The 26,317-nt window shown below is 45.0% G+C and overlaps 2 protein-coding genes across 11 annotated transcripts in view; both read right to left on the bottom strand.

The window, feature by feature from the left end:
* Positions 1-9,472, bottom strand: part of QDPR (quinoid dihydropteridine reductase) — a 37,601-nt gene extending 28,129 nt beyond the window's left edge. For 7 of the 10 annotated variants that reach the window (XR_014027061.1, XR_014027062.1, XR_014027064.1 and 4 more), the window contains exons 1-4: positions 9,326-9,472; positions 8,851-8,943; positions 5,273-5,369; positions 3,175-3,315 (exon numbers count right to left, since the gene is read on the bottom strand). Coding sequence is in view for 6 of the 10 variants with exons in the window: in XM_081332363.1 (XP_081188489.1) it covers positions 3,175-3,315; positions 5,273-5,369; positions 8,851-8,943; positions 9,326-9,418 (424 nt within the window). In the remaining 4 variants the exon portion in view is untranslated. The remainder of the gene's footprint in view (positions 1-3,174; positions 3,316-5,272; positions 5,370-8,850; positions 8,944-9,325) is intronic. The other 3 variants (XR_014027063.1, XM_081332361.1, XM_081332365.1) reach the window with 2 other exon arrangements.
* A 2,490-nt stretch (positions 9,473-11,962) lies between these two features.
* LOC308671263 (centromere protein R-like) lies at positions 11,963-12,583 on the bottom strand. The gene has a single exon (XM_081333364.1). It carries the CDS (start codon positions 12,550-12,552, stop codon positions 11,968-11,970), a length of 585 nt encoding a protein of 194 aa, XP_081189490.1. The 5' UTR covers positions 12,553-12,583; the 3' UTR covers positions 11,963-11,967.
* Between the last annotated feature and the right edge of the window lie 13,734 nt (positions 12,584-26,317).

Raw genomic sequence — 26,317 nt, 5'->3', positions numbered from 1 at the left:
TTACAGATACCGTATTTTCCGGCGTATAAGACGACTTTTGAACCCCTGAAAATCACCTCAAAAGTTGGGGAGGTCGTCTTATACGCCGGGTCGTCTTATACGCTGGAAAAAAAACACCTTCGGATCTTTTTTCTGCTGGGCGGCGGGATCGCTGGGTGAATGGAGGCAGGCGATGGCGACCCGTGGTTAAGCGGCCGACGGCGAACGGCGAACGGGTGATAGAGGGCAAACTCTCGTCAGCTTCTGGGGCGGCTACTGCAGCTGCTGCCGTTGCTCGCTCAAGGACTGGCCGTGCTAGCGCCTCCAATGCTTGGCTGTCAGGTCCCCGACGAGAGGAGCGGGACTAGCCCGCACCCGTCGTCTCGAGCAGCCGCTGCCCTGTTTCCCTCCCTGTTTCCCTGCTCCGCCTGCTCTGTGATTGGCCCAGCTTTGCTCCTTTCCCGCCAAAGGGGCGCCTCGCCTTGTCTCTGAGCTATCTTGCCTGCTGCGCTGCTGCTCTCAGTTCCGCACTCCGAGCAAGCAATTCTTGTGGTCAGCGCGAGTCAGGCGGTGCCTCGGCGGGAGCAAAGGCTCTCCCTTCCTACGGTCGAGCGGGGCGCCTCTGAGGACCGCCTGCCCGTCCTCTCGTCGGGGACCTGACAGCCAAGCATTGGAGGCGCTAGCACGCCCAGTCCTTGAGTGAGCAACGGCAGCAGCTGCAGTAGCCGCCCCAGAAGCTGACGAGTTTGCCTTCCATCACCCGTTTGCCGTCGGCCGCTTAACCACGGGTCGCCATCGCCTGCCTCCATTCAGCCCAGGGCTCCAGCCGAGCGGGAGTCGTGTTTCTGCGAAGAGGCGGCGGCCGTGGCGGTGGCAAGGGACTCGAGAAAACTTCCTGTTCGTCGTCCTTCCCCAGCTCTCTCCCCCGCGGGGATGCGTTTCCGCCGGACGGTGCTGTCGGAGACAAGCCAGCCTGGTGGCCGGGATCAGAGCTGCGCGCCGGACTAAGAGGCCGTTTCGTGAGGCGAGAGGGCGGCAGGAGGGGGGAAGGAGGAGGAGGAGTCCCCAGAAGAGGCAGGCAGGCGCGGCGTCCCAGGCGGGGCGTGGGCGCGGCAGTCGCTCTCCCGGTTTGGCAAGTTTCCCGGCGGGTGACCGAAGAGCAGCCTGCAACTAGGAGTGCGAGCCGCCGAGGACGGGAGAAGCAGCCGCTCGGGCGCATCAGCGCAACCGAGACGAGCCAGCAGGCAGCCGCCGTGAGCGCGGTGCTGAGGGGCAGCGGCAGGACGGCCTGGCCCAGCGCCTGCAGGACGGCCAGCAGCCCCACGCGCACGCGCAGCAGCAGCCGCCGGCTCAGCAACAGGTCGGAGCGCAGGAGCCGCACCGCCAGGCTGCCCAGGAAAAGCAGCCACACCGAGAGGCTGCACGCCCAGGCCAGCTCCATGAGGGGCAGGGCGGGAAGCCGGCCGGGAAGAGGGACCGGGAGCCCGGGCCGAGCGCACCTCGGCCGACAGTGAGAGGGAAGCGGCACGTGAGTTCTAAAAAAGAGGCTGCGGGCGGAGCTGCCCCGCCCTGCGCCGAATGGGAGAAGTTCAAGGCCTGGGGGGGGAAGCAGGAGGGGCGCCGGCCGTGGCGGGGTGGCGGCTGCCCTCCGGCGCTACCTGCCGCCTGGGAAACGCTGCGCCTCGGGGGCCGGCAGAAGCGCGGGAGCAGCGGGAGGGCCGGCGGGTAAGTATTTTCCGGCGTATAAGACAAAACCTTCAAAATCTTCTTAAAAGTAGGGGGTCGTCTTATACGCCGGGTCGTCTTATACGCCGGAAAATACGGTAGTCCTTTGACTTACAGCCACAATATTTGTTGTTAAGCAATCTAGTTACTAAGTGAAGTATCATGTCACCTATTTTATAACCTTTTTTGCAATAGATGTTAAGCAAGACATAATGTAACTGCAAGTTGGGATCTCCCCTGCCAGCTTCCCCACTCACTTTGTCTGTTTTTTTCAAGAGGCAACTGGACTTTCTTGTTTTTCTTTGAAGATGTTTTGCTTCTCATCCAAGAAGCTTCTTCAGCTCTGATTGGGTGGTGGGGAATGTAATTTGCATTCTTTTAGTCGTTGAGGCCACTTGGAGGTTTGTCTGTGTCTTCAGGGTCCTGAATAGTGCAAATGGGTGTAGAACCTTCTTGGAACTGCTGAAAGTCTTTTTTTTCATTGCCATAGTAACTTCAAATGGTCATTAAATGAATGGTTGTAAGTTGAGGACTATCTGTATTATAAAATGAACCAATGAATTTATTAAACTATTCCATATTTATGAATTTAGATTGGAAGTCCCTTCCTTCCTTTCTACCTACTTACCACAAAACTGCTTATTCTGCTACTTGCCCTGGGTACTTTTTTTCTTAAATGAAGGGTAAAATGTGAATTGTAACCAAAAAAGACATCTAAATTCATTTAGAATCAAAGACCTTATCTGAATGTGGATATCCTACTAATGATATCCTACTATATATTTCAGACACTACTCTGTTAATGAAAATAGGAATCCTTAATCCTCCACCTTTTCTTTGAGCTGGAGTTCTATATACAAAAGCAGATTCCCTGATCTGAACTAGAAGCTCTCTGCCAATTCAGCAAAAGATTGGTGAAAACTGTTAGTATTTCAATGGTCAAAGACTGAGATTTTTTTCATTTGCAATTTTTCAAATGTTATTAACATTGATTTGATTACATTAGTCACTGTTTCAATATGGATTCCCATAGCAGAATGGGAATTTAAATTTTTAGCAGAAAGCACATTTCTATAGACTTTATACAAACACAAAGCTACTAATAGGGCCAGCCCTATTTTGTAAGGATTGAGTCAGAGTGTTGAAGGTCATTTGAAGCAAGAAAATACAAAGGTCTAATCCAAAGTAAACCAGCAGAATCAGCATTATTACTTAGGGAACAAAATACAAGCTTAGGTCTTAGCCTTTTTGCAACTTATATTCAAGCTAAAGCACTTTCTGTACAAGCTAAAAGCTTTCCACAAACATACATACATTCTTCCTAACCTATACATTCAACCATAACAGAATTTTAAAAGTTGTCCCTGGAGGACAGAATTTCTACAACTGAAATTTCCAGTCTGAATATTAAAGGCCAAGGAAAATGTTGACCAAACCAACATGCACACCCCAGGAACATTTCCATTTTACCTGGCGTTCCAACTAATGCTGCTTTTGCACCTGTTAGAGTTAATAAGCCCCCTTCCTTCAGGTATTTTGTAGCCAAGTGAGTAGAGATGGTTGATGTCCAAACACTTTGCTTCCACATCAGGTCACTGTTTTTGTATAAAGCTAATGGATGGACAAGAAGATATGGAACACATTAGACATCATGAAACATATTCACCTTATGCAGAGAGCATCACCAACTGTTCTCTTAGCCCAATGAGGTCTTGTTCTGCATAAGACACCTGAGAACTGCTCCCTAGCTTAGCTGCCAGACATGAAATAGGAATTTAACTCCAGCCTGCCTAATCAGATACTTGTGGATTTAACAATGAGATGGGCATACATTAAAAAACAACTGATGGCATTCAGACACGTGTAACATTCAAAGGAAGTCTTCAGAACATCTAGATCATTCTCCCAGTTCAAACATAATTTGTCAAGTGCAATATATTTGTGCTCATTTCTCAACACTTTTTTTAATCTGTTTTAAATTTAATGAGACACCGATGACTCAATCCTGCTTCAAGTTCACACTCCCCTATTAACCATCTGGTTTCTAGACAGACAGGAGTGAAAAACAGACAATGTACAGCAATGCCTTTGATCAGCTTCATAGGTTGCTAACTCCATTTCCCATAACCAACAAACTGGGACTTAAATCTTCTTACATACTAGGATTGCAAGTTAAAGGAGGCAATTTTATTTTGCAGGAAGCACGATGCCAGGTCTGCAGTTCAACCATTACACAAAAGATGCATTTGAACAATCTGAACTGTTTCTACTAACATCAGGTTATGTAAAGGGAAGATCTACACTAACCTATTGCTACCCTACATGGCCCATGCAAATCTTTTTGTTAAATATTATGCGTATGGAATATAATCCATATCTGAGAGCCAGTAGTGCTGGCCAAGGAACCAGGAGGCCTGAGTTCTAATGCCACCTTATACATGAAAACTGGCTGCATGACTTTGGGCCAATCATCAGAAGACTATAAGTTCTAGTCCCACTTTAGGCATGAAAGCCGGGTGGGTGATTTTGGGCCAATCACTCTCTCTCAACCAACCCACTTCACAGGGTTGTTACTGTGGGAAAAATAGGAGGAAGAAGGTGTATTATGTATGTTCACCACCTTGAGTTACTTACAGTTTTTTTCTTTTTAATAAATTTAGACATTTCTAAAATTCTGTTTTCACTTTGTCATTATGGGGTACTAAGTGTAGATTAATGATAAAAATAAATTCCAACAACTGCAGAATCAGACTACAGCATAACAAAATTGACAAAAGTGAAGGGGATCTGAATATTTTCTGAAAGCACTGTATAACAGGGGTGTCAAACTCAATTTCATTGAGGGCCACATCAGCATTGTGGTTGCCCTCAGGGGGCCAGGTGGGTATGGCCTACTGGGTGAGCGTGGCTAGAGTGCGTATGGCCTGCTGGGTGGGCATGGCCAGCTCTACATTGTTCGCATCAAGGGTGCCTATGGGGGCCTGGGCAGGAGTGGGACAGATCTGAGGGTCTCTGGCAGAAGGAGGGTCTCTGGGCCAAGGCCAAGGCAGTGGGGGCCGTTCCCTCACTGTTTCCAGGATGGCTTCACGGGCCACATGAAACCACTTCGCGGGCCTCATCCGGCCCCCGGGCCTTGTGTTTGACATGTCTGCTGTATAAAGTAATAAAGGTGGGATAAAAATCAAATAAGTAAAATAGAAATCCCAAATACTTTCTAGTCGCTATCTTGGCAAGCATACACAGCTTCAAGGCAGACTCAACTGTGCAACACAGCCCTACTGAAATGCATTTAAACTTAGAAAATTAGAAACCTGCTGTGAGGTCTATTTTTCTCCCAACAGGCTTTGTTTTCAATGCCAGCCAGTCCAGGACACTGCTGGAAGTCAGGAAACAGATGTTGTCTCACAGCTGCTATTGTATCAATGGAATTTCAGAGCTGGAGACATCAGGAAGGCATTAAATGGGGCAGCTCCAGCATTCTTTGCTGAGCAGCTCCATCACAGACCAGAAAGAGGCCATTCTGAACGACCACGGGAAAGAGAAAGCAGAGAGCATTTTGTGAACTTACATTTTGCCTTGGCACTGCCTCCAGCCCATCCACCAGCCACACAGAGGATTGCATCCACCTTGTTTTCACCCAGGACTTTTCTAACATCTTCCGTCACCTTTCAAAAGTCAGAGTTGGGGGAGCAGTTACAGAACAAGCACCAGCAACTTTGATTTGTAAATATTTCAACCAGCCCTCACCAAAGTGGTATACTGACTCTCTAAAATGAGATAAATATTTCTGCATATGGAATCATTAGAACCCTGGCTTTGTTGGTATTAAGCTTTCGGCAGATTGTAACCTGTAATCTGAAATCATCCGGCTTTAGCACAGATTTTATTAAACTAAAGTAGCCAGGTTGCAGTTTTTTTCTTACTTCTCGTACTCAGATGTAAAGGAGTAGAAAGAGCTCTACTTGCCTGGTTAACAAGGAGAACTTTCCAAGCTCCTTCCTTACCTGCGACAAAGCAATCATCATATTCTTTTCACCATTTTGTTTTATTAACATTGGGAATTTGAAAAATAACTGATATGAAAATAACAGAAAATGGGATCTAAGGAAGGAAAGTGTGGCTTCTTTTCCTTGGGGGTGAGGGGTAGGAGGGCAGGGATGTCACTTTGGTATGAAGAAGATGCATCAAAATTTGTTTGGATGAGTTAAGACTGAGCAAGACTTACAAAACAGGTTTTGGAAAGCTACTGGGAAATATAAGACTGATTGTTTCAGGAGTGAAATATGACAGAAAGCTGCAGAGCAGACGCTAATGTAACTAATGGAATGGGGAATTTTGCAAAACTTTTCGTGGTCCTTTTCCCCTGAATTTTCATCTCATTAACATGCATGAACCATACATCCCTACCGCTAAATAGGAGCAAGAATGCAAAGCATAATGCTTAATATAAGCCTATGCTTTGTAACGCTGGTCTAGCCCTCTTTTCCATTCTCAGCTGTGGATCTCTCACAAACAGTGGCTCAGCATGCACCAATAATATTACTCCCAAGAGGACTGTCAAAAAAGTCAGGATGGCGACTTTGATGGCAACACAGGAAATCCTTTTATGTTTTAATATGCACTGAAAACACAGATACAGTAGTAGCCAAAATTGTGGAAACCTTTTGGGAAAAGTGTACATTTGAGGTTTGATGGCTAATAACACCACTTTTTTTGGAGTAGTACCATAAAATTATATCTCAATGGAAAGATAATTTAATCAAGAATGTAATGCAATAACTTTTATGAAGGATTTGCTATTAGCAATTATAAAGAAAGTGAAACATGTAGAAAAAATATACAAAAATTATCATTATAGAAAAAATGATATACAAAAATTATCACCGTGTCAGTTAATATTTAATTGGGTAACCTTTAGCATGAATTACGGCCTTACAGTATCTTCCCATGGAGTGAAGCAAGTCCTTTAGTTCTGCAACTGTTATAATAAAACCTATTGCTGGGTCACTTCTGACTAACAAGTTTCTTTAGTCGGCCCCATAGATTTTCAATTGGGTTGTCTGGGCTATTCCCAAGCCATTCTAGCAGTGGAATATGATTATCTTGAAACCACTTTTTGCACACAGCAGCAACATGACATGGAGCTGAATCCTGTTGAAATATAAATGCTTCATTGTCTTGGAAAAGATCATGTGTGGAAGGCTTCAGTTTGGGCTCAAGTATTTCATTAATATATTTTTGGCCATTTATAATCCCATTAATCACACAAATTCTGCTCACACCTTTTGATGTTGTACAACCCCACACCATAACACTGAATGGGTGTTTCACGGTACATGTAATGCTATCAGGATGCAAATCTTCTCCAATTCTTCTCCTTACCTATTTTATGCCATCACTACCAAACAGGGAGATCTTGGTCTCATCACTCCAAATAACGTTCCCATTGTTCCTCTGTCCAGGTAACACGGGTTTTAGCCCAGTTTAGTTTTTTTCAACCTTTGAAAGATAAAAATGCTTTTGTGGAATTCTAGATTTTAGGCCAAATTCCTGCAGTCTACGCTGAATAGTCCTTGCACTCAACTTCACATTACATTGTGCCGTTTCATCTTGTATACACCCAGATGATTTTCTTCTGTCACATAGGCACAGTCTTTTAATTCTTCTATCATCACTTGCTGTTGTGCACATTTTCCTGCCTTTACCAGTGTGGTTTTGTAGTGACTGAGTCTCCTTATACTTCTTCAAAAACTTAGAAATGTCACCTTTGGTTAAGTTTCCACCAATTTTTCTTCTAATTTCTTTATAACTGTAGCCTTGTTCACTTAATAATACTATTTTACTTTACTTTCTGGGCAACCAGTCAACTCTTTGCACCATTACTTTAATTTTATTGCGTTTTACAAGCTCACTAAACTTAAGCAAGTTGTGCTTCCTTTTTCTGCTTATTTGGCTATAACTTTTCATAGAATACAGTGCAGACAATTGAACAAATAATGTTGCATTGATTAAATTATCTTTCCATTGATATATAATTTTAATCTACTACTACAAAAAAAGTGGTGTTATTAGCCATCAAACCTCAAATGTACACTTTTCCCAAAAGGTTTCCATAATTTTGGCCGCTACTGTAGTTCTTGACTTACACCATAATTGAACACAAAATTACAGTTGAACAAAATTACAATTGAACCCCCAAAACTTACAGTTAAGTAGGTTTTACCCCATTTTACGATCTTTCTTGCCACAATTGTTAAGTTAGTAACATGATTGTTAAGTGCCAGAAGGTCACAAAAGGGAATCCCATGTCCCCAGGATACTGCAACCATCATAAATACAATATAAAGCAGTTCCCAAGCGCCCAAATTTTGATCACATGACCATGGGTATGCAGCAATGGTCATAAGTATGAGAAATCGTTTCCCCTGTTTTTCAGTACCACTGTAATTATATGGTCACTAAACAATTGGCTGTAAAGTCTAGGATTACCTATATGACACATCTAACGGAGGTCTACAAATTGGACTCTAGGATGTTTTCCTTTTTCTCCAATATACTAATCAATACAAAATCCTCAGGTTTACTAAAGGCCTAACTCCTGTAATGGAATAAACAGTTGTGAAATGTTTCTTCAGGGTTTCCAACACCAGCACTCTTGTTTTAGCAGCCACCTGAAAGGCAAAACTTCAATCAGAATAGTATCCACCCTTCAGTGCGTCCTAATTTTTATGGATATTATGGGAGAACAGCAGTGTTAGTTTATGGTAGTCAAAAATGAGGAGTCTAGTAGCATATTTTTGGAACAATGGTTTTTCATTTCAATGCCTTCATATTTGTTCCTCTGAAAAGATGCCACCAGACTCCACCTGATTTTGCAATGATTTAGAACAGGATTTCCCAACCTTAGCAATTTTTAAGATTCATGGACTTCAATTCCCAGAATCTCCCAACTAGAATGGGATTTAGGACAATTAGGAACAGTGATTGATTACCTGCCATTTGTGTTCCTAATCTGGCCCTAAGAAATGGAATCTACTTGCAAATATTTCAAGCTTTGGGTAGGAAACTGAAGTCAATATTTCCGCAGTTTTCTCTGGGCTCTTTTCCAATCGCAAAATGCCTAAAAGCTTGAATCCCTTTTTTTACCTGCTCTGCTTGTTCCACAAACGAATCGCCCATTTGCACCACGACGTTGGCGCTCGCCTCTTGGTTTTCTGCTAAATCAATGCTGAGCACCCACTGCGGGGGGAGGGGGGGAAAACACAGACACACACACACACACCAAGATTTTGTTTTGATGTTTGTAACATATACTTATATGTTGGCAAGCATTTGCCCCAAAGCTACGCTGCAGAGAGCGAAGCGCTTCGTTGCAACCGCCTCTCCGCGCCCGGCCAGTCTTTTGCTAAGGGCAACGCAGCTTCTCTCCCGGGCCAGAAGCATGCAACACCTTTGCGTGTACGTTCCTTCGTTTGCACAGCGGCCTCCCCACCACCGAGCCGCCCCCCTTCCTTGCATCCGAGGGTGCAAGAAAGTCGCCGTCTCCAAGGTTTATTGCATTAAGGCCGGAGCTTCGCAGAGCGGCTTTTGCCAACCTTTCCGCACCCCGCCAGGTCTTTACCCAGTTTTTCGCCCGTAGGTGCCGCACGCAGGCGGAGCCCAGCGCCCCTCTACCGCCGTAAACCAACGCCCGGGAGGCCTCCCCTGCTGCCATGACCGCTACTCCGACGACAAGCAGCAGCTCTTGCGGAGAAAGGAAAGGCGGAAGGCGGGCACCCGAGCTCTCCGCCCCCGCTGGGTGGGTTAAGTGGCGGAAAAAGAGGCACGCCCCCTGCTAGGCTAACCTAGTTTGTCTCATCCGCACAGGGAGGGCGGACTTTCCAGAGCTGTGCTTGTCAGTCTCAGTAACTTTAAGCAGCGGGGAGCCACCTCCCAGAATCCCCTCAGCCAGCATGCTGCTTCAGCGAATCTAGCAGGGAGATGTGCACAAATCCTCCAAAGGCGGGAGAGTAAACCTGGCAAGAGTTTCATCTTATTTGGAACGTGGCTCAAGATCCAAAACAAATAAACTCACTTGGAATTCCAGCAACAAAGTTTTTATTTCAAAAGAAGCGTTTGCAAAGGCTTGGTGGACTGAAACACAGTTCAGCCGCACCTTACAGAGCTGTTTGACACATTTTTATATCCTATCCCCGACACAGATTCCCACTCCCCTATCGCACTCAACACCCCTTCCTTAATCATCCGATAAACTTTCTGGACCGCCTAAAACAGGGGTCCTCAAACTTTTTAAACGGAGCCAGTTCACGATCTTTCAGACCGTTGGAGGGCCGGACTATAGTTAAAAAAAAACTATGAACAAATACCTATGCACACTGCATATATCTTATTTTGAAGTGAAGAAACAAAACGGGAATAAATACAATATTTAAAATGAAGAACAAGTAAAGTTAAATCAACAAACTTACCAGTATTTCAATGGGAACTATGGGCCTGCTTTTGGCTAATGAGATGGTCAATGTCCGGTTCCATATTTGTCACTGCTAGTCGTAACAAGTGATGCAAGTGTTCATCCGTTAGTCTAGATCTGGTTGGAGATTTCAGATGTTTCATTCTGGAAAAAGTCTGTTCACAGACATAAGTGCTGCCAAAGATGGTTGCCATTTTAAGTGCATGGTTCCTGAGATGAGGATATGTCTCAGAGGGGAGAGATGCATAGAAACTATGAAGGCTGCTTGACTTGAATGCGTCTTTCAGAGAGTCACAATTCTGCAGTTCAGCCAGTTCCATTTGGTAAATTGTATCCACATTTTCAATGTCAATAGAAAATGGGTTACGGAAAAGCTGTATGTCCTGTTCATGGAGATGAAGCTCTTTAAATCTAAATTGGAACTCCTTTTGCAATTTTTCCAGTGAATCCACACATGTTTTGTTTGGGAATGCAACCAATGGTTTTTCCGCTAACAGATTTTGAGTTGTGGGGAGATGGCAGAAGTTTTCCTCCTTCACTTGTTTGATGAGGAGGCCTAATTTTACTTCAAATGCTTTGACATGTGATTGCATATCACAGATGAGCTTCCCTTTTCCTTGAAGTTGCACATTGAAACTGTTGAGTAGCTCTGTTACATCTGTTAGAAAGGCAAGGTGCCATTTCCATTCTGCATCATTGAGCTCTGGTACTTCTTTGTTTTTTGAAAGCAGAAAAGCTGTAATCTGTGGAAGTAAGTCATAGAAACGTTTCAAAACTCTCCCTCGACTCAGCCAACGGACTTCTGTGTGGTACAGAACATCTCCATAGTCAGCATTTAGCTCAGACAGAAATTCCTGAAATTGTCTGTGGTTTAGTGCATGAGCTCTAATGAAGTTAACACAAGATATCACAATTGTCATAACAGAGTCCCACTTCAGTGATTTACTACACAGCGCTTGTTGGTGGATGAGGCAGTGTATGGCTATTGGATGAGAATAATTATGTTTGTCCATCTCTTGGTTAATGCGAGCAATTACTCCTTTCTTAGACCCCACCATGCTAGGAGCACCATCAGTTGTCACACTGGCTAGTTTAGCCCAGTCCAGCTCCAAACCATTCACAGTTTGGCAAACCTTTTCATAGATATCCTCTCCTGTAGTTGTTCCTTTGATGCTTTGCAGTGCAGCAAGCTCTTCTGTGACTTCGAAATTGTCATTCGTCCCACGAATAAAAATTAAAAGTTGTGCAGAATCACGAACATCATTGCTTTCGTCAAGTGCCAAGGAAAAATAGGAAAGTTTTTTTGTCAGGTTTTGCAAATGCTGATACAGATTGTCTCCCATTTCTTCAATCCTCCGTGTAATTGTAGGTCCTGAAAGACTCACTGTACTAAATAAATCGGCCTGCTCTGGACACATCTCTTTGGCAACAGAAAGAAGGCATTCTTTAACAAATTCTCCCTCCACGAATGGTCTGCCAGTGCACGCTATTAGCTTGGCAACTTGAAAAATTGCTCTCAGTGATGAAATATTTATTTATTTTTTTATTTTATTTTATTACATTTGTATACCGCCCTTTCCCTGAGGACTCAGGGCGGTTTACAGGGAATTAAAAATCTAACATACAAAAGTTAAAAACCAAGTTAAAAAATATTAAATTCACCCTGTACTCTTAAAAACCCCAGTTAAAAATTTTCTCCTCAGCCTGGGCCCGGGAGCTCAAAGAGCCAGGTCTTCAGGCCCCGGCGGAATGATCGGAGGTCGGGGGCGGTCCTCAGCTGTGAATATACAACCTTAGCCAATGAGAGATTTCAGGAATGCAAAGCTATCGTCAGGTTGGAGATTCTCTTGAGTAGAAAATCCAACAGCACCCAGTTTTCGCAGATTTCTCTTTCTGACTTGCTCAATCAGTTTCCTGGATTTTCTCATTTCAATTTTTAAGTTACCAGACTTCTTTGAAGTGCCCAGAATATTTTCCAGCTCTCTGGTGCCCTCTAAAGCCTTCAGATTGGTTAGTTTTTTTCGGATTTGCAGGAATCTTTCCAGGGAATGTTCAACTTCAGACTGCAATACCAAGAATTTGTCATCGTCTTTCATTTGACGCTGCTCCTTTCTATTGGATTGGATTGGCAGGACTTCGGAAGACACTCTGATTTCATCCAATTCCTCAGCATTATTTTTGCAGCTTGAATAATCATTTGATAGGTCATTTCTCTGTTCTTTGACATGATTACTCCTGGGGCTTGAAAATGCACTGAGTAGACATGTTCCTGTCATTGGTGAAAAAGGGCCATTTTTCTTTCCTTTTACTGATGATGTTGCTGGCACTTTTTCTGGAATAAGATTTTCCAGCTTCAAAGCTCTTTTAGCATGCGGCATCAGGACCGCTTCCAAAGCCTTTCCTCTGCAGCGAAGCTGAGCCTCCCGCCCTAAGTCCGAACGGTGCACCAGCTGCTTCTGCTTCACAAAAGTATTTTGCTGAGCTGTCAATGTATTTTTCAGTTTTAATATTTTATCTTTTCTCACTTCTCCGGCCAAACAATCATATTTATCTTTATGTTGAGTTTCATAGTGTCGACGCAAATTGTATTCTTTGAACACAGACACTATATTCTGGCATATCAGACACACAGCTCTTTCCTTGTACTGTATGAAAAAGTAATCATAAGTCCACTGTTCTTTGAATATCCTACACTCAGAGTCAATTTTTCTCTTTCTTGACATAATTGTTTCCTAGGGATTCCAAATTGCTATTAGTAAAATACCAATAAATATATACAGCGCTACAAAAACAATATACCAGCAACATTCCCCCCACATTAGGTGCAGTATAGTTCCCCACATTAGTTTGTAGTTCCCCTACATTAGGTTGTAGTTCCCCCACACATTAGGTACAGTATAGTTCCCCCACATTAGGTTGTAGTTCCCCCACATTAGGCTGGCAGTATGTTCCCCCCACATTAGGTGCAATATAGTCCCCCACATTAGGCTGGCAGTATGTTCCCCCACAGGCATACAGCCTCCAGCGATACAGTATGGCTGGAGGCTATATGCCTGTGTACTGCCCCATTTCAGTGTTCCGACCACCGCTCTGGCCATAGCAGGACCGGAGGATCAGTGGTCAGAACACCGAAGGGACGCGCCGCTGGTAAACACTTACCTACCAGCGCGCGTCCTTGCTTCTTCTCTTCTTCTCCGCTCCTCCGCGCTCGGTTGCCATGGGCGCACGCATGGGACGTCAGTGATGTCGCTGCGTGTGTCTGCTCCCGGCGGTCCCCGCTTGTGGCCCGCGGGCCGTAGTTTGAGGACCCCTGGCCTAAAACCACTGTCCTTCCCGTGTTCCAGGAAGCCCCTTCTGTCCATATCCTATCTTTCACCATCTAATTTTCTGTTACCACAGTCCATCTCCTGTAGTTGTTTCGATATTTCCTCTTACAATTTGTAACTTCTGCTTTACACATTTGTACCTGTCAATACTTAGATAAAATATTATTTCTGATCTTCAGTTCGCTTCTGCTTCAACCTGTAGACACATTAGAAATTTCTGAATAATACTTTTATTCCTTTCAATCCACCCTTTCTTTTCTTTATCCTTTCAGAAATTTATAAACAAACAAAAAATACACTTTGCATATATGAGCTACGTTATATACTTATATGTTGGCAAGCAAGCTTAAGCTATAATGATCCCAGTTATAAAAGGGTCTGGGATGTTGTTCTTCCTCCTCATTATTCCTCAAACATATTTCCTCATTTTTATATGGTGTAGGGGAGGGGTTTCTCCTAAAGACATTCTTTTAGTAATGGCAGTTTCTATTAATCTCTGTACCATTCAACTTGTATGTTTGATTAGCTTGTATAGACCTTAAATCTATCCATTCTATATCCCGTAGAATTTGAATATCACTATCTCCCAATATAACTGAATTTAAGTTAGGTTGTGTTTCTGCTGCCTAAATTTCAATTTCTCCTATAATTGGGTATGTGGGCTAAAGAATCTGTTGACGTCAGACCTTTACATATTTTTAACCATCCTCCACTATTACTATGTCACAAGTTTCTTCACAGGGACAGACTGTCCACAATCACAAAAGTGATAAGAACATTCGGTGACACCATTGCAATCACTGAACCAACACATTATGTAGAAGTTTGTAGAATGCAGAGGTCCACAGCTTCTTCTGGAATCCTTGGAATAACATAGGCCACCACTCAGATTGAAAAAGCCATAAAGCTGCTACTCCTGCAATGAGAAAAATCACAAACAAACCCAGGCTATTATTTCTTTACCTCACAATGACCACATCAGTTTTTGTAAATTTTTATTCAGAGCGGGTCTTCTCCAGGAATTATTTTCCACTCTTTTGGCTCCACCCTTTCTTTTCTTTCAAACTGCTGTTTCAATTGTTAGGAGGACTTGGTAGGGACCACCCCAGGCTGAAGTAAGTTTTTCTTTTTTCTTCACACCAGCTTTTTATCAGGACCCAATCACCAATCTGAAACCTGTGGTCAGCAAACTCCAATGGAGGTGTCTGGGCTAACAATCCTTGCTTGCTGAGAAAAGACAAAGCAGAAAACAGCCCCAGTATCTAATTCTTTATAAACATGTCATTAGTTTTATTATGTCGTGCGCTCTAATGAGCAGGAATGAAGACACACAGCTGAGTACAGAGAAACTCATTCTTTTATTAGCTGGAACTGTACTGAGGACTTGGGTGCACCCCGCCACATCAGTGATGTCGCTGCGTGCGTCTGCTCCCGGTGGTCCCCGCATTTTTAAAGTAAACGCGGGCCGCAGGGATGTCCTGAGACAAAAACACCGGGCGGGCCGGGTAAATGCGCTCCGCGGGCCGCTTGTGGCCCCCGGGCCGTAGTTTGAGGACCCCTGACCTAGCTCGATCACCTTCTGCCAAGGGTCCAGCATCTTCCAGGTCCCTGGAAGTGCCTTCCTCAGGGTCTGCCAGGGTGACGGCTTTGCAGTAGGTCTCTACTTCACCTTCTTCCATTTTGCTGGTAGGAAGGGCAAATTGATTGCGACCTACCTTGGTAGGGTAGCTGTCTCTCTGGGCTGGGCACTATGCAGACCTCACTTTATGTAAGAACCTGCCACAACTAGGTCTCCCAAGAAAGCAGAACTCTTGAACCAGGCATTGTCTCGAAAGGAGTTAGTGATAGCAAGGATGTACACTGAGGTCAGAGGAAATAGCCCATGTAAGCAGTATATCAAAAGCAATATTTGTTACTCCTCCAACCCTGGGGTCCCAGTATCCATTTGAATCCCAGCCAATCTACAGGTGGCATATTGTTTTGGTAACTGACTCTTTTGGCATGCTCTTCAAGTACTCTCTTGCTTTCATTTCCCTCTGGCTCCAAGCGCAAACCGTCTCTTAGATAAGGGTGATGTTATTCGGCTGCATTCCTTCTTCTGGGGGAAGGGCAAAGTGGTAAGAAAGTGCGAAGCATCCCCAAAGCATCTGCCCTCCCAACAAAATGACAGGCCCCCAAAAATGGTTACAGAAGCATGTAAACTATAGGAAGAGAAGCAATACATTTCTTTGGGGATCTGACAGGACCTCAGGAAAGTAGGATAGGGCAGGGCTTTTCAAACAGTGGTCCGGGTATCACCTGTGGTACATTGGCACCTGGCAGGTGGTACGCGACCATCCTAGAAAAGTGGTAGCGGTGGAGGGGAATGGCAGCACTGCACAAGCCTGAGCGAGAGATGGCTGGAACTGCAGGGCTGTCAGGGCTTGGGGGAAGCACCAGGATCAGCTGGAGCTCGGCACCAATCCTGGCACTTCTGCTGAGCCCAGAAGAAGCACCGATCAGCTGGAATGTTGCAGCATCTCCATGGTCTTGTGATTTACATTCAGATGCTTGGCAACTGATTCATATTTATGATGGTCACAGTGTCCCAGGGTCATGTTAAGTGACCAAAACCTGCTGCAACCACCCAGCAGACAGGGGGAATAAAAACCAAACACATCCCCACCCCACCCCCACTGCCAATCCTCAACAGAAATGCTCACAACAATGAAAACCTCGGACAGGAGGAAGAGCACTGCTGGGCAGGCAGGCAGGTGTCTTGCTTGGCTGTGGCTTGGGGGGCACTTTTTTTAGTGCCATTGTAACTTCGAACAGTCACTAAGTGAACTGTTGTAAGTTGAGGACTACCTGTACTTCATCACTTGTTTCTTTTCTTTTCTTTTCTTTTCTTTTCTTTTCTTTTCTTTTCTTTTCTTTTCTTTTCTTTTCTTTTCTTTTCTTTTCTTTTCTTTTCTTTTCTTTTCTGTCATCAAGTTTTTGACACCTTGCTAGGCGACTGGTGGTATTCGGATGTTCCCATATCCTAAAAGAGGTACAATGGGTGAAAAGGTTGAAAAGCCCTGGGATAGGGCATGCAATACTTAGTGCTGGGATGGAAGACCATAGGGAATCCCTCTTGTATAGGGTCATTTTTTAAAAGATTCTAGAACAAAAGCAAAACTATATTATTTCTGTATTGTTACCAACATATGGCAAATTATCTGGAGCTTAACTGAGGTTTCAGTCCAATTCAATTCAATTCAATTAAGGAAGCTGTGATGACTCAAAGAAAATCAAGACAGGTTCAATCTTTCCCAGAAAGAAAAGAGGCATTTGAAGAGCTGACCTTTGACCCCTTTAGCAATATCGCTTTAGAATCATAGGGCTTTCTAGTTCAACCCCCATTCCAAGGCAGGAGTCCTTATACCATTCTGGAAAAATAACTATGGATGGAAACTAATTAAGGAGAGAACCAACCTAGAACTAAGTAGAAATTTCCTAACAGTGCAAACAATTAATCAGTGGAAGGTAGGAGTGCTCCATCACTGGAGGTTTTCAAGAAGAGACTGGACATTCATTTGTCCAAAATGGTACAGTAATCCTGCTAGAGTAGGGAGTTGGACTAGAAGACCTCTAAGGTCCCTTTGTTATTCTGTATTTTCTTTATAACTTCCAGCACTGGAGTACCCACAACTCTGGAAGACAAGCTATGTAATGTATTGGGATTTTACTTAAACTGCTTCCACATGTCTTTTGAATGCTGCTTAAGGTTGCTCAATTGAGGTGTCTGTGTAATGGTCACTGATTAGCCAGACATGTGGTCTCCAAAAAGATCATTGGATGATTTGGGGCGGGAATGGGTTCCTTTAAACCTATTGGCCACCACCTAGTGGCCAACTGTATAAATAGCTGTGCAGAAGCCTCTGTTCCAGTTCTGTTCCTGTTTGCCTCAATAAAACAATGTTCCTGTTTGCAACCTCTCATCTTGCTTCCTGCCTCCAAAGAACTCACCACACAACAAGCTATTCCATTTAATTGTTCTCATTGTTAGGAAATTTCTCATTAATTCTAGGTTGGATCTCTCTTTAATGATATTCCATGCATTGCTTCTTGTTCTACCTTCAGATTGAAAGGAATAAAATTATTATTCAGAAATTTCTAATGAGTCTCAAGGTTGAAGCAGAAGCCAACTGAAGATCAGAAATAATATTTTATCTAAGTATTGACAGGTACAAATGTGAAAAGCAGAAGTTACAAATTGTAAGAGGAGATATCGAAACAACTATAGGAGACAGACTGTGGGAACAGAAAGTTAGATGGTGAAAGATAGGATATGGACAAAGGGGCTTCCTGGAACATGGGAACAACAATGGTTTTAGGTGGTCCAGAAAGTTTATCAGATGATTAGGGAAGGGGCATTGAGTGCGATAGGGGAGGGGGAATCTGTGTCGGGGATAGTTTATAAAAATGTGTCAAAGAGCTCTGTAAGGAGTGGCTGAACTCTTGTGTGTGTTTCAGTCTACCAAGCCTTTGCAAACGCTTCTTTTGAAATAAAAACTTTGTTGCTGGAATTCCAAGTGAGTTTATTTGTTTTGGATCTTGAGCCACATTCCAAACAACTTGGGGGCTTGTCCAGGATATCTAAACAGTCCCTGGATCACCGGGAGTGGCCACCCCTAAGGGGACAGGCACCATGTCTATTTTCACAGTTTCCTGAAAGGTGACCACCCCTGGCCCAGTACCCGTGAAGAACCGGACACTAAATAGTGGATTCCAGGAACAAAGGAAGTCAGGTCAATTTTTTTTTGGGATGCCCCGAGGGTCCTGGAAGACTGGCAAGACATACATACACTAGGTGTGAATGTCCTGAGGGTCTGAAGGACTGGCAAGGCAAGGAGGTGGGTCAAATACCAACTGCTGGGAAACTCTGTACACAGACCCAGGTAAGAAAATCAGGGCATTTTCACAGTTACCTAGGTGGCTGAGTGGGTAGGGTGGTGTGAATCTGAGACCTGTGAGAAGGTGACTGAGATGCCCTGAGAGCCATAAGGGCTGGCAAGGCGAAGTGAGAGCGGACTCCTGAGCGAAAAGGAGGAAGTGAGATGGTCTCACTAGGTTGGTAAGGATAAGAGAACCAGACGGTAACCACTGATGGGTAAGAGGCCTTCCAAGAGGCCACAAAAGGATCAAAGAGGGGACTCCCAAGGTCAGGGAAAAGGAGATAAAGATGTGGGAAAGGGACATAATATTTTCATCCCTCCTCACAGTCCCCTGGGGAAGATCCTGGCTGGATGCAATCATCCTCCTTATAGTAGAATGGTAAAAGATTTAGATAAAGACCTGATGATTCAATACTTGGGGACAGATTTATTTGGGGACAGAAACAAATAGATGAGGGAACTCAGTGGCCACAATTTGGTAGTTTTAATTACTTCATTTGAAGGCAAGGTTGGCAGAATAAACTATATACTTGAGGTAAAAGTAAAAGTATTATGATAAAGTATTGCTGTTTTAAATGTTAGCAGGATGGGATGGACTACTGTAACGCTCTCTACATGGGGCTGCCCTTGAAGACCACTCGGAGGCTTCAACTGGTGCAGAATGCGGCCGCGCGAGTTGTAATGGGGGTTTCCCGATACTCCCATGTAACACCTCTACTCCGTGAGCTGCATTGGCTTCCGGTTGCCCTCCGGGTGAAATTCAAGGTGCTGGTTATCACCTATAAAGCCCTACATGGCCTGGGTCCGGGATATCTGAGGGAACACCTGCTGCCGGCATCAAATGCCCTTCGCCCAGTGCGCTCCCACAGGGAGGGTCTGCTCAGGGTCCCGCCGGTAAGAGACTGCCGGCGGGTGACACCCAGGGATAGGGCCTTCTCGGTGGGAGCGCCTGCCCTCTGGAACCAGCTGCCGGTGGAGCTGAGAACTGCCCCCGACCTTCGATCATTCCGCCGGGGCCTGAAGACCTGGCTCTTCGAGCTCTCGGGCCCAGACTGAGGAGGAATTTTTAATTTGGGGTTCTTTTTAACTGACTACAGGGTTAATTTAATATTTTTTAATTTGGTTCTTAATTTTTGTATTTTGGATTTTTAATTCCCTGTAAACCGCCCTGAGTCCTCAGGGAATAGGGCGGTATATAAATATAACTAAATAAATAAATAAATAAATAAAGGTACCATGACTCAATATTGTTATTTTGAGTGGCCAAGAAATCCTATTAAAAGCACTAGTGCATTTTTGCTCAAAATATGGAAGTTTTAAAAATTAGCTATGTCAAGCACTAAACATACTGTATAGGTTAATAAAAGAAATTTATATGCCTGTTGGATCCCAGGCAATATATAGTACATTTTTGTTAGAGGAGTGTGGAGGTAGTGTATGTGTGTCTGTGTTGTGTCTAATAATAATAATAATTAATAAAAAGGCCTTATTTACAAACAAAGAGATTTTTTTTAAAAAGAAAGGACCTCATTGACTTGTGAACAGCTCCTTGAAATTATAATAGACCAGCTCAGGCTGGTCTACCTAAATGCCAGGTCCGTAGCTAACAAAGCTCACCTTGTTCGTGACCTAGTGGAGAGTGAGCACGCGGACCTGGCTTGCATCACGGAAACCTGGCTGGGCCCAGAGGGTGGTGTCCCTCTGGTTGACCTCTGCCCGCCAGGTTTCCAGGTGCTGCACCAGCCTCGGGCCCATGGGAGGGGCGGAGGAGTGGCAGTAATCATCAGGGAGACCCTTAGCCCGCGAGAGACCACCGTCCCTCAGATATCCGGGTGTGAGTCTCTCCTTCTGAGATACGGCCCAGGGGCGCAGTTGGGCCTGCTGCTGGCGTACCTACCACCTAATCGTGCAGCGGCAGCCCTGCCCAGGCTACTCGATGTCCTCTCAGGGTTGGTGGTTGAATTCCCAAAACTCATGGTCTTGGGCGACTTTAACCTACCATCCCTGGGAGGATCGTCCGAACTAGCTCGGGAGTTCATGGCTTCCATGGCGGCCATGGACCTGTCGCAAATAATTTCTGGACCGACTCATGAGGGAGGCCACACCCCCGACTTGATCTTCTTGTCTGGACTTTGGCGTGATGATATCGGTGGGGGCGCCACGACCGTTACGCCCCTGTCATGGACCGATCATCACCTCCTACGGCTAGACTTCCCCTTTGCCACCCCCCGCCATGGGTGCACGGTGCCAACCAGATGGTACCGCCCTAGGCGCCTAATGGACCCTGATAGGTTCCAGGCAGCGCTTGGGAACCCACATGCACTCCCTGCTCACAGCTCGGCGGACGCCTTAGTGGAAGCCTGGGAAAGGGCAGCCACGGAGGCTCTGGACCGAGTTGTACCCCTGCGGCCCCTGACCCGGCGCAGATCCCAGCGAGCCCCATGGTTCACCGCGGAGCTCCGGGAGATAAAGCGTCGGAGACGGGGCCTAGAGAGCCGTTGGAGATCCAGTCAATCCGAATCTGACCGATTGCGACTAAGAATCCTCACCAGGTCTTATCTCGCAGCGATAAGGGTGGCGAAATCCAACTACTTTTCCACCCTCATCGCGTCCGCAGATAATCGCCCGGCTGCCTTGTTCAGAGTGACTCGCTCCCTACTGAACCAAGAGGTGAGAGAGGAACCCTTACAGGGTCGAGCCGAGGAATTCGGTCAATATCTGTTGGATAAAATCGCTCGGATTCGAACTGGCCTGGACTCCAACTGGGCAGAGTTGGAGGAACAGGACATGGACAGTCTTGTCGACGTCATCTGGGAGGAATTTGATCCTGTGACTCCGAAGGAAGTGGACAGGATTATGAGGAGGTTGAGCTCCTCCACATGCTTACTGGACCCGTGCCCTTCCTGGCTGGCTTATGCAGCTCGAGAGGGGACACGAGGCTGGTTTCTGGCGGTCATCTCTGCTTCTCTGAGTGAGGGTCACTTCCCCACCGCCTTGAAGGACGCGGTGGTGAGACCTCTCCTCAAGAAGCCCACCTTGGACCCAACCTCATTGAATAACTTTCGTCCAGTCTCCAACCTTCGCTTCCTTACGAAGGTTGTTGAGAGCGTGGTGGCGCATCAGCTTCCTCAGGTCCTGGATGAAGCGGTTTATCTAGACCCGTGCCAATCGGGCTTCAGGCCGGGCTACAGCACGGAGACGGCATTGGTCGCTCTGATGAATGATCTCTGGAGAGCCCGGGACAGGGGCCATTCCTCTGTCCTAGTCTTACTAGACCTTTCGGCGGCTTTCGATACCATCGACCATGGTATCTTGCTGCAGCGCCTCAGGGGACTGGAAGTGGGAGGCACGGTTCTGCGGTGGTTCTCCTCCTTTCTCCAGGGTCGCTCGCAGTCGGTGCTGGCAGGGGGACAGAGGTCGACCCCGAGGCCTCTCGTTTGCGGAGTCCCTCAGGGGTCGGTCCTCTCGCCTCTCCTGTTCAACATCTACATGAAACCGCTGGGTGAGATCATTCGTGGTTTTGGAGTAGGGTACCATCAGTATGCTGATAACACCCAGCTTTTCATCTCAACTCCAAACAGTATCAGTGATGCCCTTGACGTGATGTCCCGCTGCCTGAAAGCGGTCCGGGAATGGATGGGGAGGAACAGGCTTCAACTCAACCCGGACAAGACTGAATGGCTGTACGTACCGGCAAGCCAGGATACTCAGATCATTCCATCCCTTAACATCGGGGATGAGTTATTACCCCCTGTTGATAGGGCCCGCAACCTGGGTGTCCTCCTAGACTCGCAGCTATCCCTGGAAGATCACATAGGAGCTGTGACCAAGGGGGCCTTCTCCCGGGTTCGACTAGTGCGCCAACTACGACCTTATCTGGACCTGGATGCCTTACGTACAGTCACCCATGCACTTGTGACCTCTCGCCTAGACTACTGTAACGCTCTCTACATGGGGCTGCCCTTGAGAGCCACTCGGAAGCTTCAACTGGTGCAAAGTGCAGCTGCACGGACACTTTTGGGGGCCTCCCGATACTCCCATATCACACCTCTCCTCCGTGAGCTGCACTGGCTTCCGGTTGCCTTCCGAGTGAAATTCAAGGTGCTAACAATGACATACAAAGCCCTACATGGCATGGGTCCGGACTACCTATGGGAGCACCTTCTGCCAACGTCAACACCCCTCCGTCCTGTGCGCTCCCACAGAGAGGGCCTCCTCAGGGTGCCACCGCTCAAGGAATGTCGGCTGGTGGCCCCCAGGGGGAGGGCATTCTCAGTGGGTGCGCCAGCCCTCTGGAACTGCTTGCCTACCGAAATCCGGATGGCCCCCGACCTCCGCACCTTCCGGCGCGATTTAAAAACTCACCTGTTCCAGCAGTCCGGCCTGGCCTGATAGCTCTTGGGGTCTCAGTTGTTTTTACTATTGTTTTTCACTATTGTTCAATCTGTATACCTACCTTACTCTGTACACCGCCCCGAGTCCCTCGGGAGAAGGGCGGTATATAAGAACAAATAAATAAATAAAATAAATAATAATAGTTATTGATTTGTCAGAAGAAAGTATGAAATAAAATATCTGTATGTGAAATTGTTTATGCAAGCAGTTTGAATGGAAGTGAATGTGTGGATATGCTAATCTTCCCTCCAGTGCTTTTTTTGTAAAAGAAAAAGGTGCCGGAACTCACACATGTCATACAACCCACCTTGCCTACCCTACAAGGTTCCATCCAAAAAAGGTGTCGGAACTCCGTTCTGAGCGTTCTATGACAAAAAAAGCCCTGCTTCCCTCTGTCTCTGTGTGTGAGAGAGTTTCTCCCCCACCACAGACTGTGAAAGAAACAGTAAACTGCAGAATTTTTTTGTTTCTCTATTGTTGCTGTAAAAGTGAAATGAAAAAGCAATATAAGCATTTGCATGAGAAGAGTCTCATGGAGGATGTGTGAGAGAATTCATGGAAATACATGTAAAGAAGAGAAAACTATTTTGTTAATGGTGAGATTTTTGTGTAATTCTTCTTTTTCTGTCTCCTCCCCCCCCCCCTTTTCTGGTTGTGTTGCTTTAAGAGCAAGAGAGAGAGAAAGGAAAAGGAGGGGATCTGATCTTTTAAACTATTTTTCCCCCTCTGTTTAGAATTCTGGTTTGAGGAAGCTGGGTGGATGTGAAATTTAATGTTTTAACCTCCTTAATGGAAATTTGTTTCCATCTGAATGGAATCTGAGTAAATTGAAATTTGACTAAATTTATATTAAAAACAAAGAGTTGATACTAGAGTTTGATACAAAACTATTTCAGTAACTCAGAATATCTTATTAAGCTTGTTTATTTATTTATTTTTTGTGGAGTTGCTTTTTGTTGTCATTTTATTTTATTTTATTTTATTTTTTAATGTTTTTATGTCTGTGTGCAGGACACACTGATAGAAAATAATACCTAAGAGAATTGAAGGAATTGTAATTCAACCCTTGTTTAAAACGAAGGAGTTGAGAAAAAATTGGGATTATAAATGAGCTATGTTGTTTTAAGTAAAGATTTGTGTGCAAACAAACTCAAGCAGAGTTTGGTGAGCATTCCTTTGTTGGCTCTTTACTAAGAAATTTGTTTGTAAATACGGACAAAGGAATGGCTAGAGGAAGGGGTTTTTACGCAGAAGTGGAGGGGAAAAGGCAGCCAATGGTATTTTTGTCTAAAATTGACATTTGGGGAAGTCTTGTTGGTTAGCATTGTTGAATAAAGCAATAGCTAGGACACTGAAGCAGCCACTGAACGGAGGGATGGTTGATACTTTTCTATGGTTAATATATGGTTGGTTATATGATAAGTATGATATGTAAATAAATACATAAAATGCTCTATAATATCTAGTGGTGAGGCTATTTCAATGCAGTCAAGATGATTTTAAATTACCTTAAGTGGGAAATTCCACAATATGAAACTTGTTATGTACTGGGCTTTTGGTACCTCACCACTTGCAACCCAGACTCTGGTCCTGCAATTGGTCAACTTTGGGCGGCAAGCATGGGTTCAATCCGATTGGTTGCTTCCAGAGGGTCTGGCTATATATTGTGGCGGGGTGCACCCAAGTCCTCAGTACAGTTCCAGCTAATAAAAGAATGAGTTTCTCTGTACTCAGCTGTGTGTCTTCATTCCTGCTCATTAGAGCGCACGACATAATAAAACTAATGACATGTTTATAAAGAATTAGATACTGGGGCTGTTTTCTGCTTTGTCTTTTCTCAGCAAGCAAGGATTGTTAGCCCAGACACCTCCATTGGAGTTTGCTGACCACAGGTTTCAGATTGGTGATTGGGTCCTGATAAAAAGCTGGTGTGAAGAAAAAAGAAAAACTTACTTCAGCCTGGGGTGGTCCCTACCAAGTCCTCCTAACAATTGAAACAGCAGTTTGAAAGAAAAGAAAGGGTGGAGCCAAAAGAGTGGAAAATAATTCCTGGAGAAGACCCGCTCTGAATAAAAATTTACAAAAACTGATATGGTCATTGTGAGGTAAAGAAATAATAGCCTGGGTTTGTTTGTGATTTTTCTCATTGCAGGAGTAGCAGCTTTATGGCTTTTTCAATCTGAGTGGTGGCCTATGTTATTCCAAGGATTCCAGAAGAAGCTGTGGACCTCTGCATTCTACAAACTTCTACATAATGTGTTGGTTCAGTGATTGCAATGGTGTCACCGAATGTTCTTATCACTTTTGTGATTGTGGACAGTCTGTCCCTGTGAAGAAACTTGTGACATAGTAATAGTGGAGGATGGTTAAAAATATGTAAAGGTCTGACATCAACAGATTCTTTAGCCCACATACCCAATTATAGGAGAAATTGAAATTTAGGCAGCAGAAACACAACCTAACTTAAATTCAGTTATATTGGGAGATAGTGATATTCAAATTCTACGGGATATAGAATGGATAGATTTAAGGTCTATACAAGCTAATCAAACATACAAGTTGAATGGTACAGAGATTAATAGAAACTGCCATTACTAAAAGAATGTCTTTAGGAGAAACCCCTCCCCTACACCATATAAAAATGAGGAAATATGTTTGAGGAATAATGAGGAGGAAGAACAACATCCCAGACCCTTTTATAACTGGGATCATTATAGCTTAAGCTTGCTTGCCAACATATAAGTATATAACGTAGCTCATATATGCAAAGTGTATTTTTTGTTTGTTTATAAATTTCTGAAAGGATAAAGAAAAGAAAGGGTGGATTGAAAGGAATAAAAGTATTATTCAGAAATTTCTAATGTGTCTACAGGTTGAAGCAGAAGCGAACTGAAGATCAGAAATAATATTTTATCTAAGTATTGACAGGTACAAATGTGTAAAGCAGAAGTTACAAATTGTAAGAGGAAATATCGAAACAACTACAGGAGATGGACTGTGGTAACAGAAAATTAGATGGTGAAAGATAGGATATGGACAGAAGGGGCTTCCTGGAACACGGGAAGGACAGTGGTTTTAGGCCAGGGGTCCTCAAACTACGGCCCGCGGGCCACAAGCGGGGACCGCCGGGAGCAGACACACGCAGCGACATCACTGACGTCCCATGCGTGCGCCCATGGCAACCGAGCGCGGAGGAGCGGAGAAGAAGAGAAGAAGCAAGGACGCGCGCTGGTAGGTAAGTGTTTACCAGCGGCGCGTCCCTTCGGTGTTCTGACCACTGATCCTCCGGTCCTGCTATGGCCAGAGCGGTGGTCGGAACACTGAAATGGGGCAGTACACAGGCATATAGCCTCCAGCCATACTGTATCGCTGGAGGCTGTATGCCTGTGGGGGAACATACTGCCAGCCTAATGTGGGGGACTATATTGCACCTAATGTGGGGGGAACATACTGCCAGCCTAATGTGGGGGAACTACAACCTAATGTGGGGGAACTATACTGTA

Source organism: Vipera berus (genome assembly GCF_964194415.1).
Source record: "Vipera berus genome assembly, chromosome: 7".
Lineage (NCBI taxonomy): Eukaryota > Metazoa > Chordata > Lepidosauria > Squamata > Viperidae > Vipera > Vipera berus.
Note: the sequence above shows the minus strand (reverse complement) of the source record. Positions and strands in the feature narration are given on the sequence as shown.

Excerpts from the sequence above, each read along its gene's own strand:
- LOC308671263 (XM_081333364.1), bottom strand. The coding sequence starts at position 12,552 with ATGCCGCATGCTAAAAGAGCTTTGAAGCTGGAAAATCTTATTCCAGAA.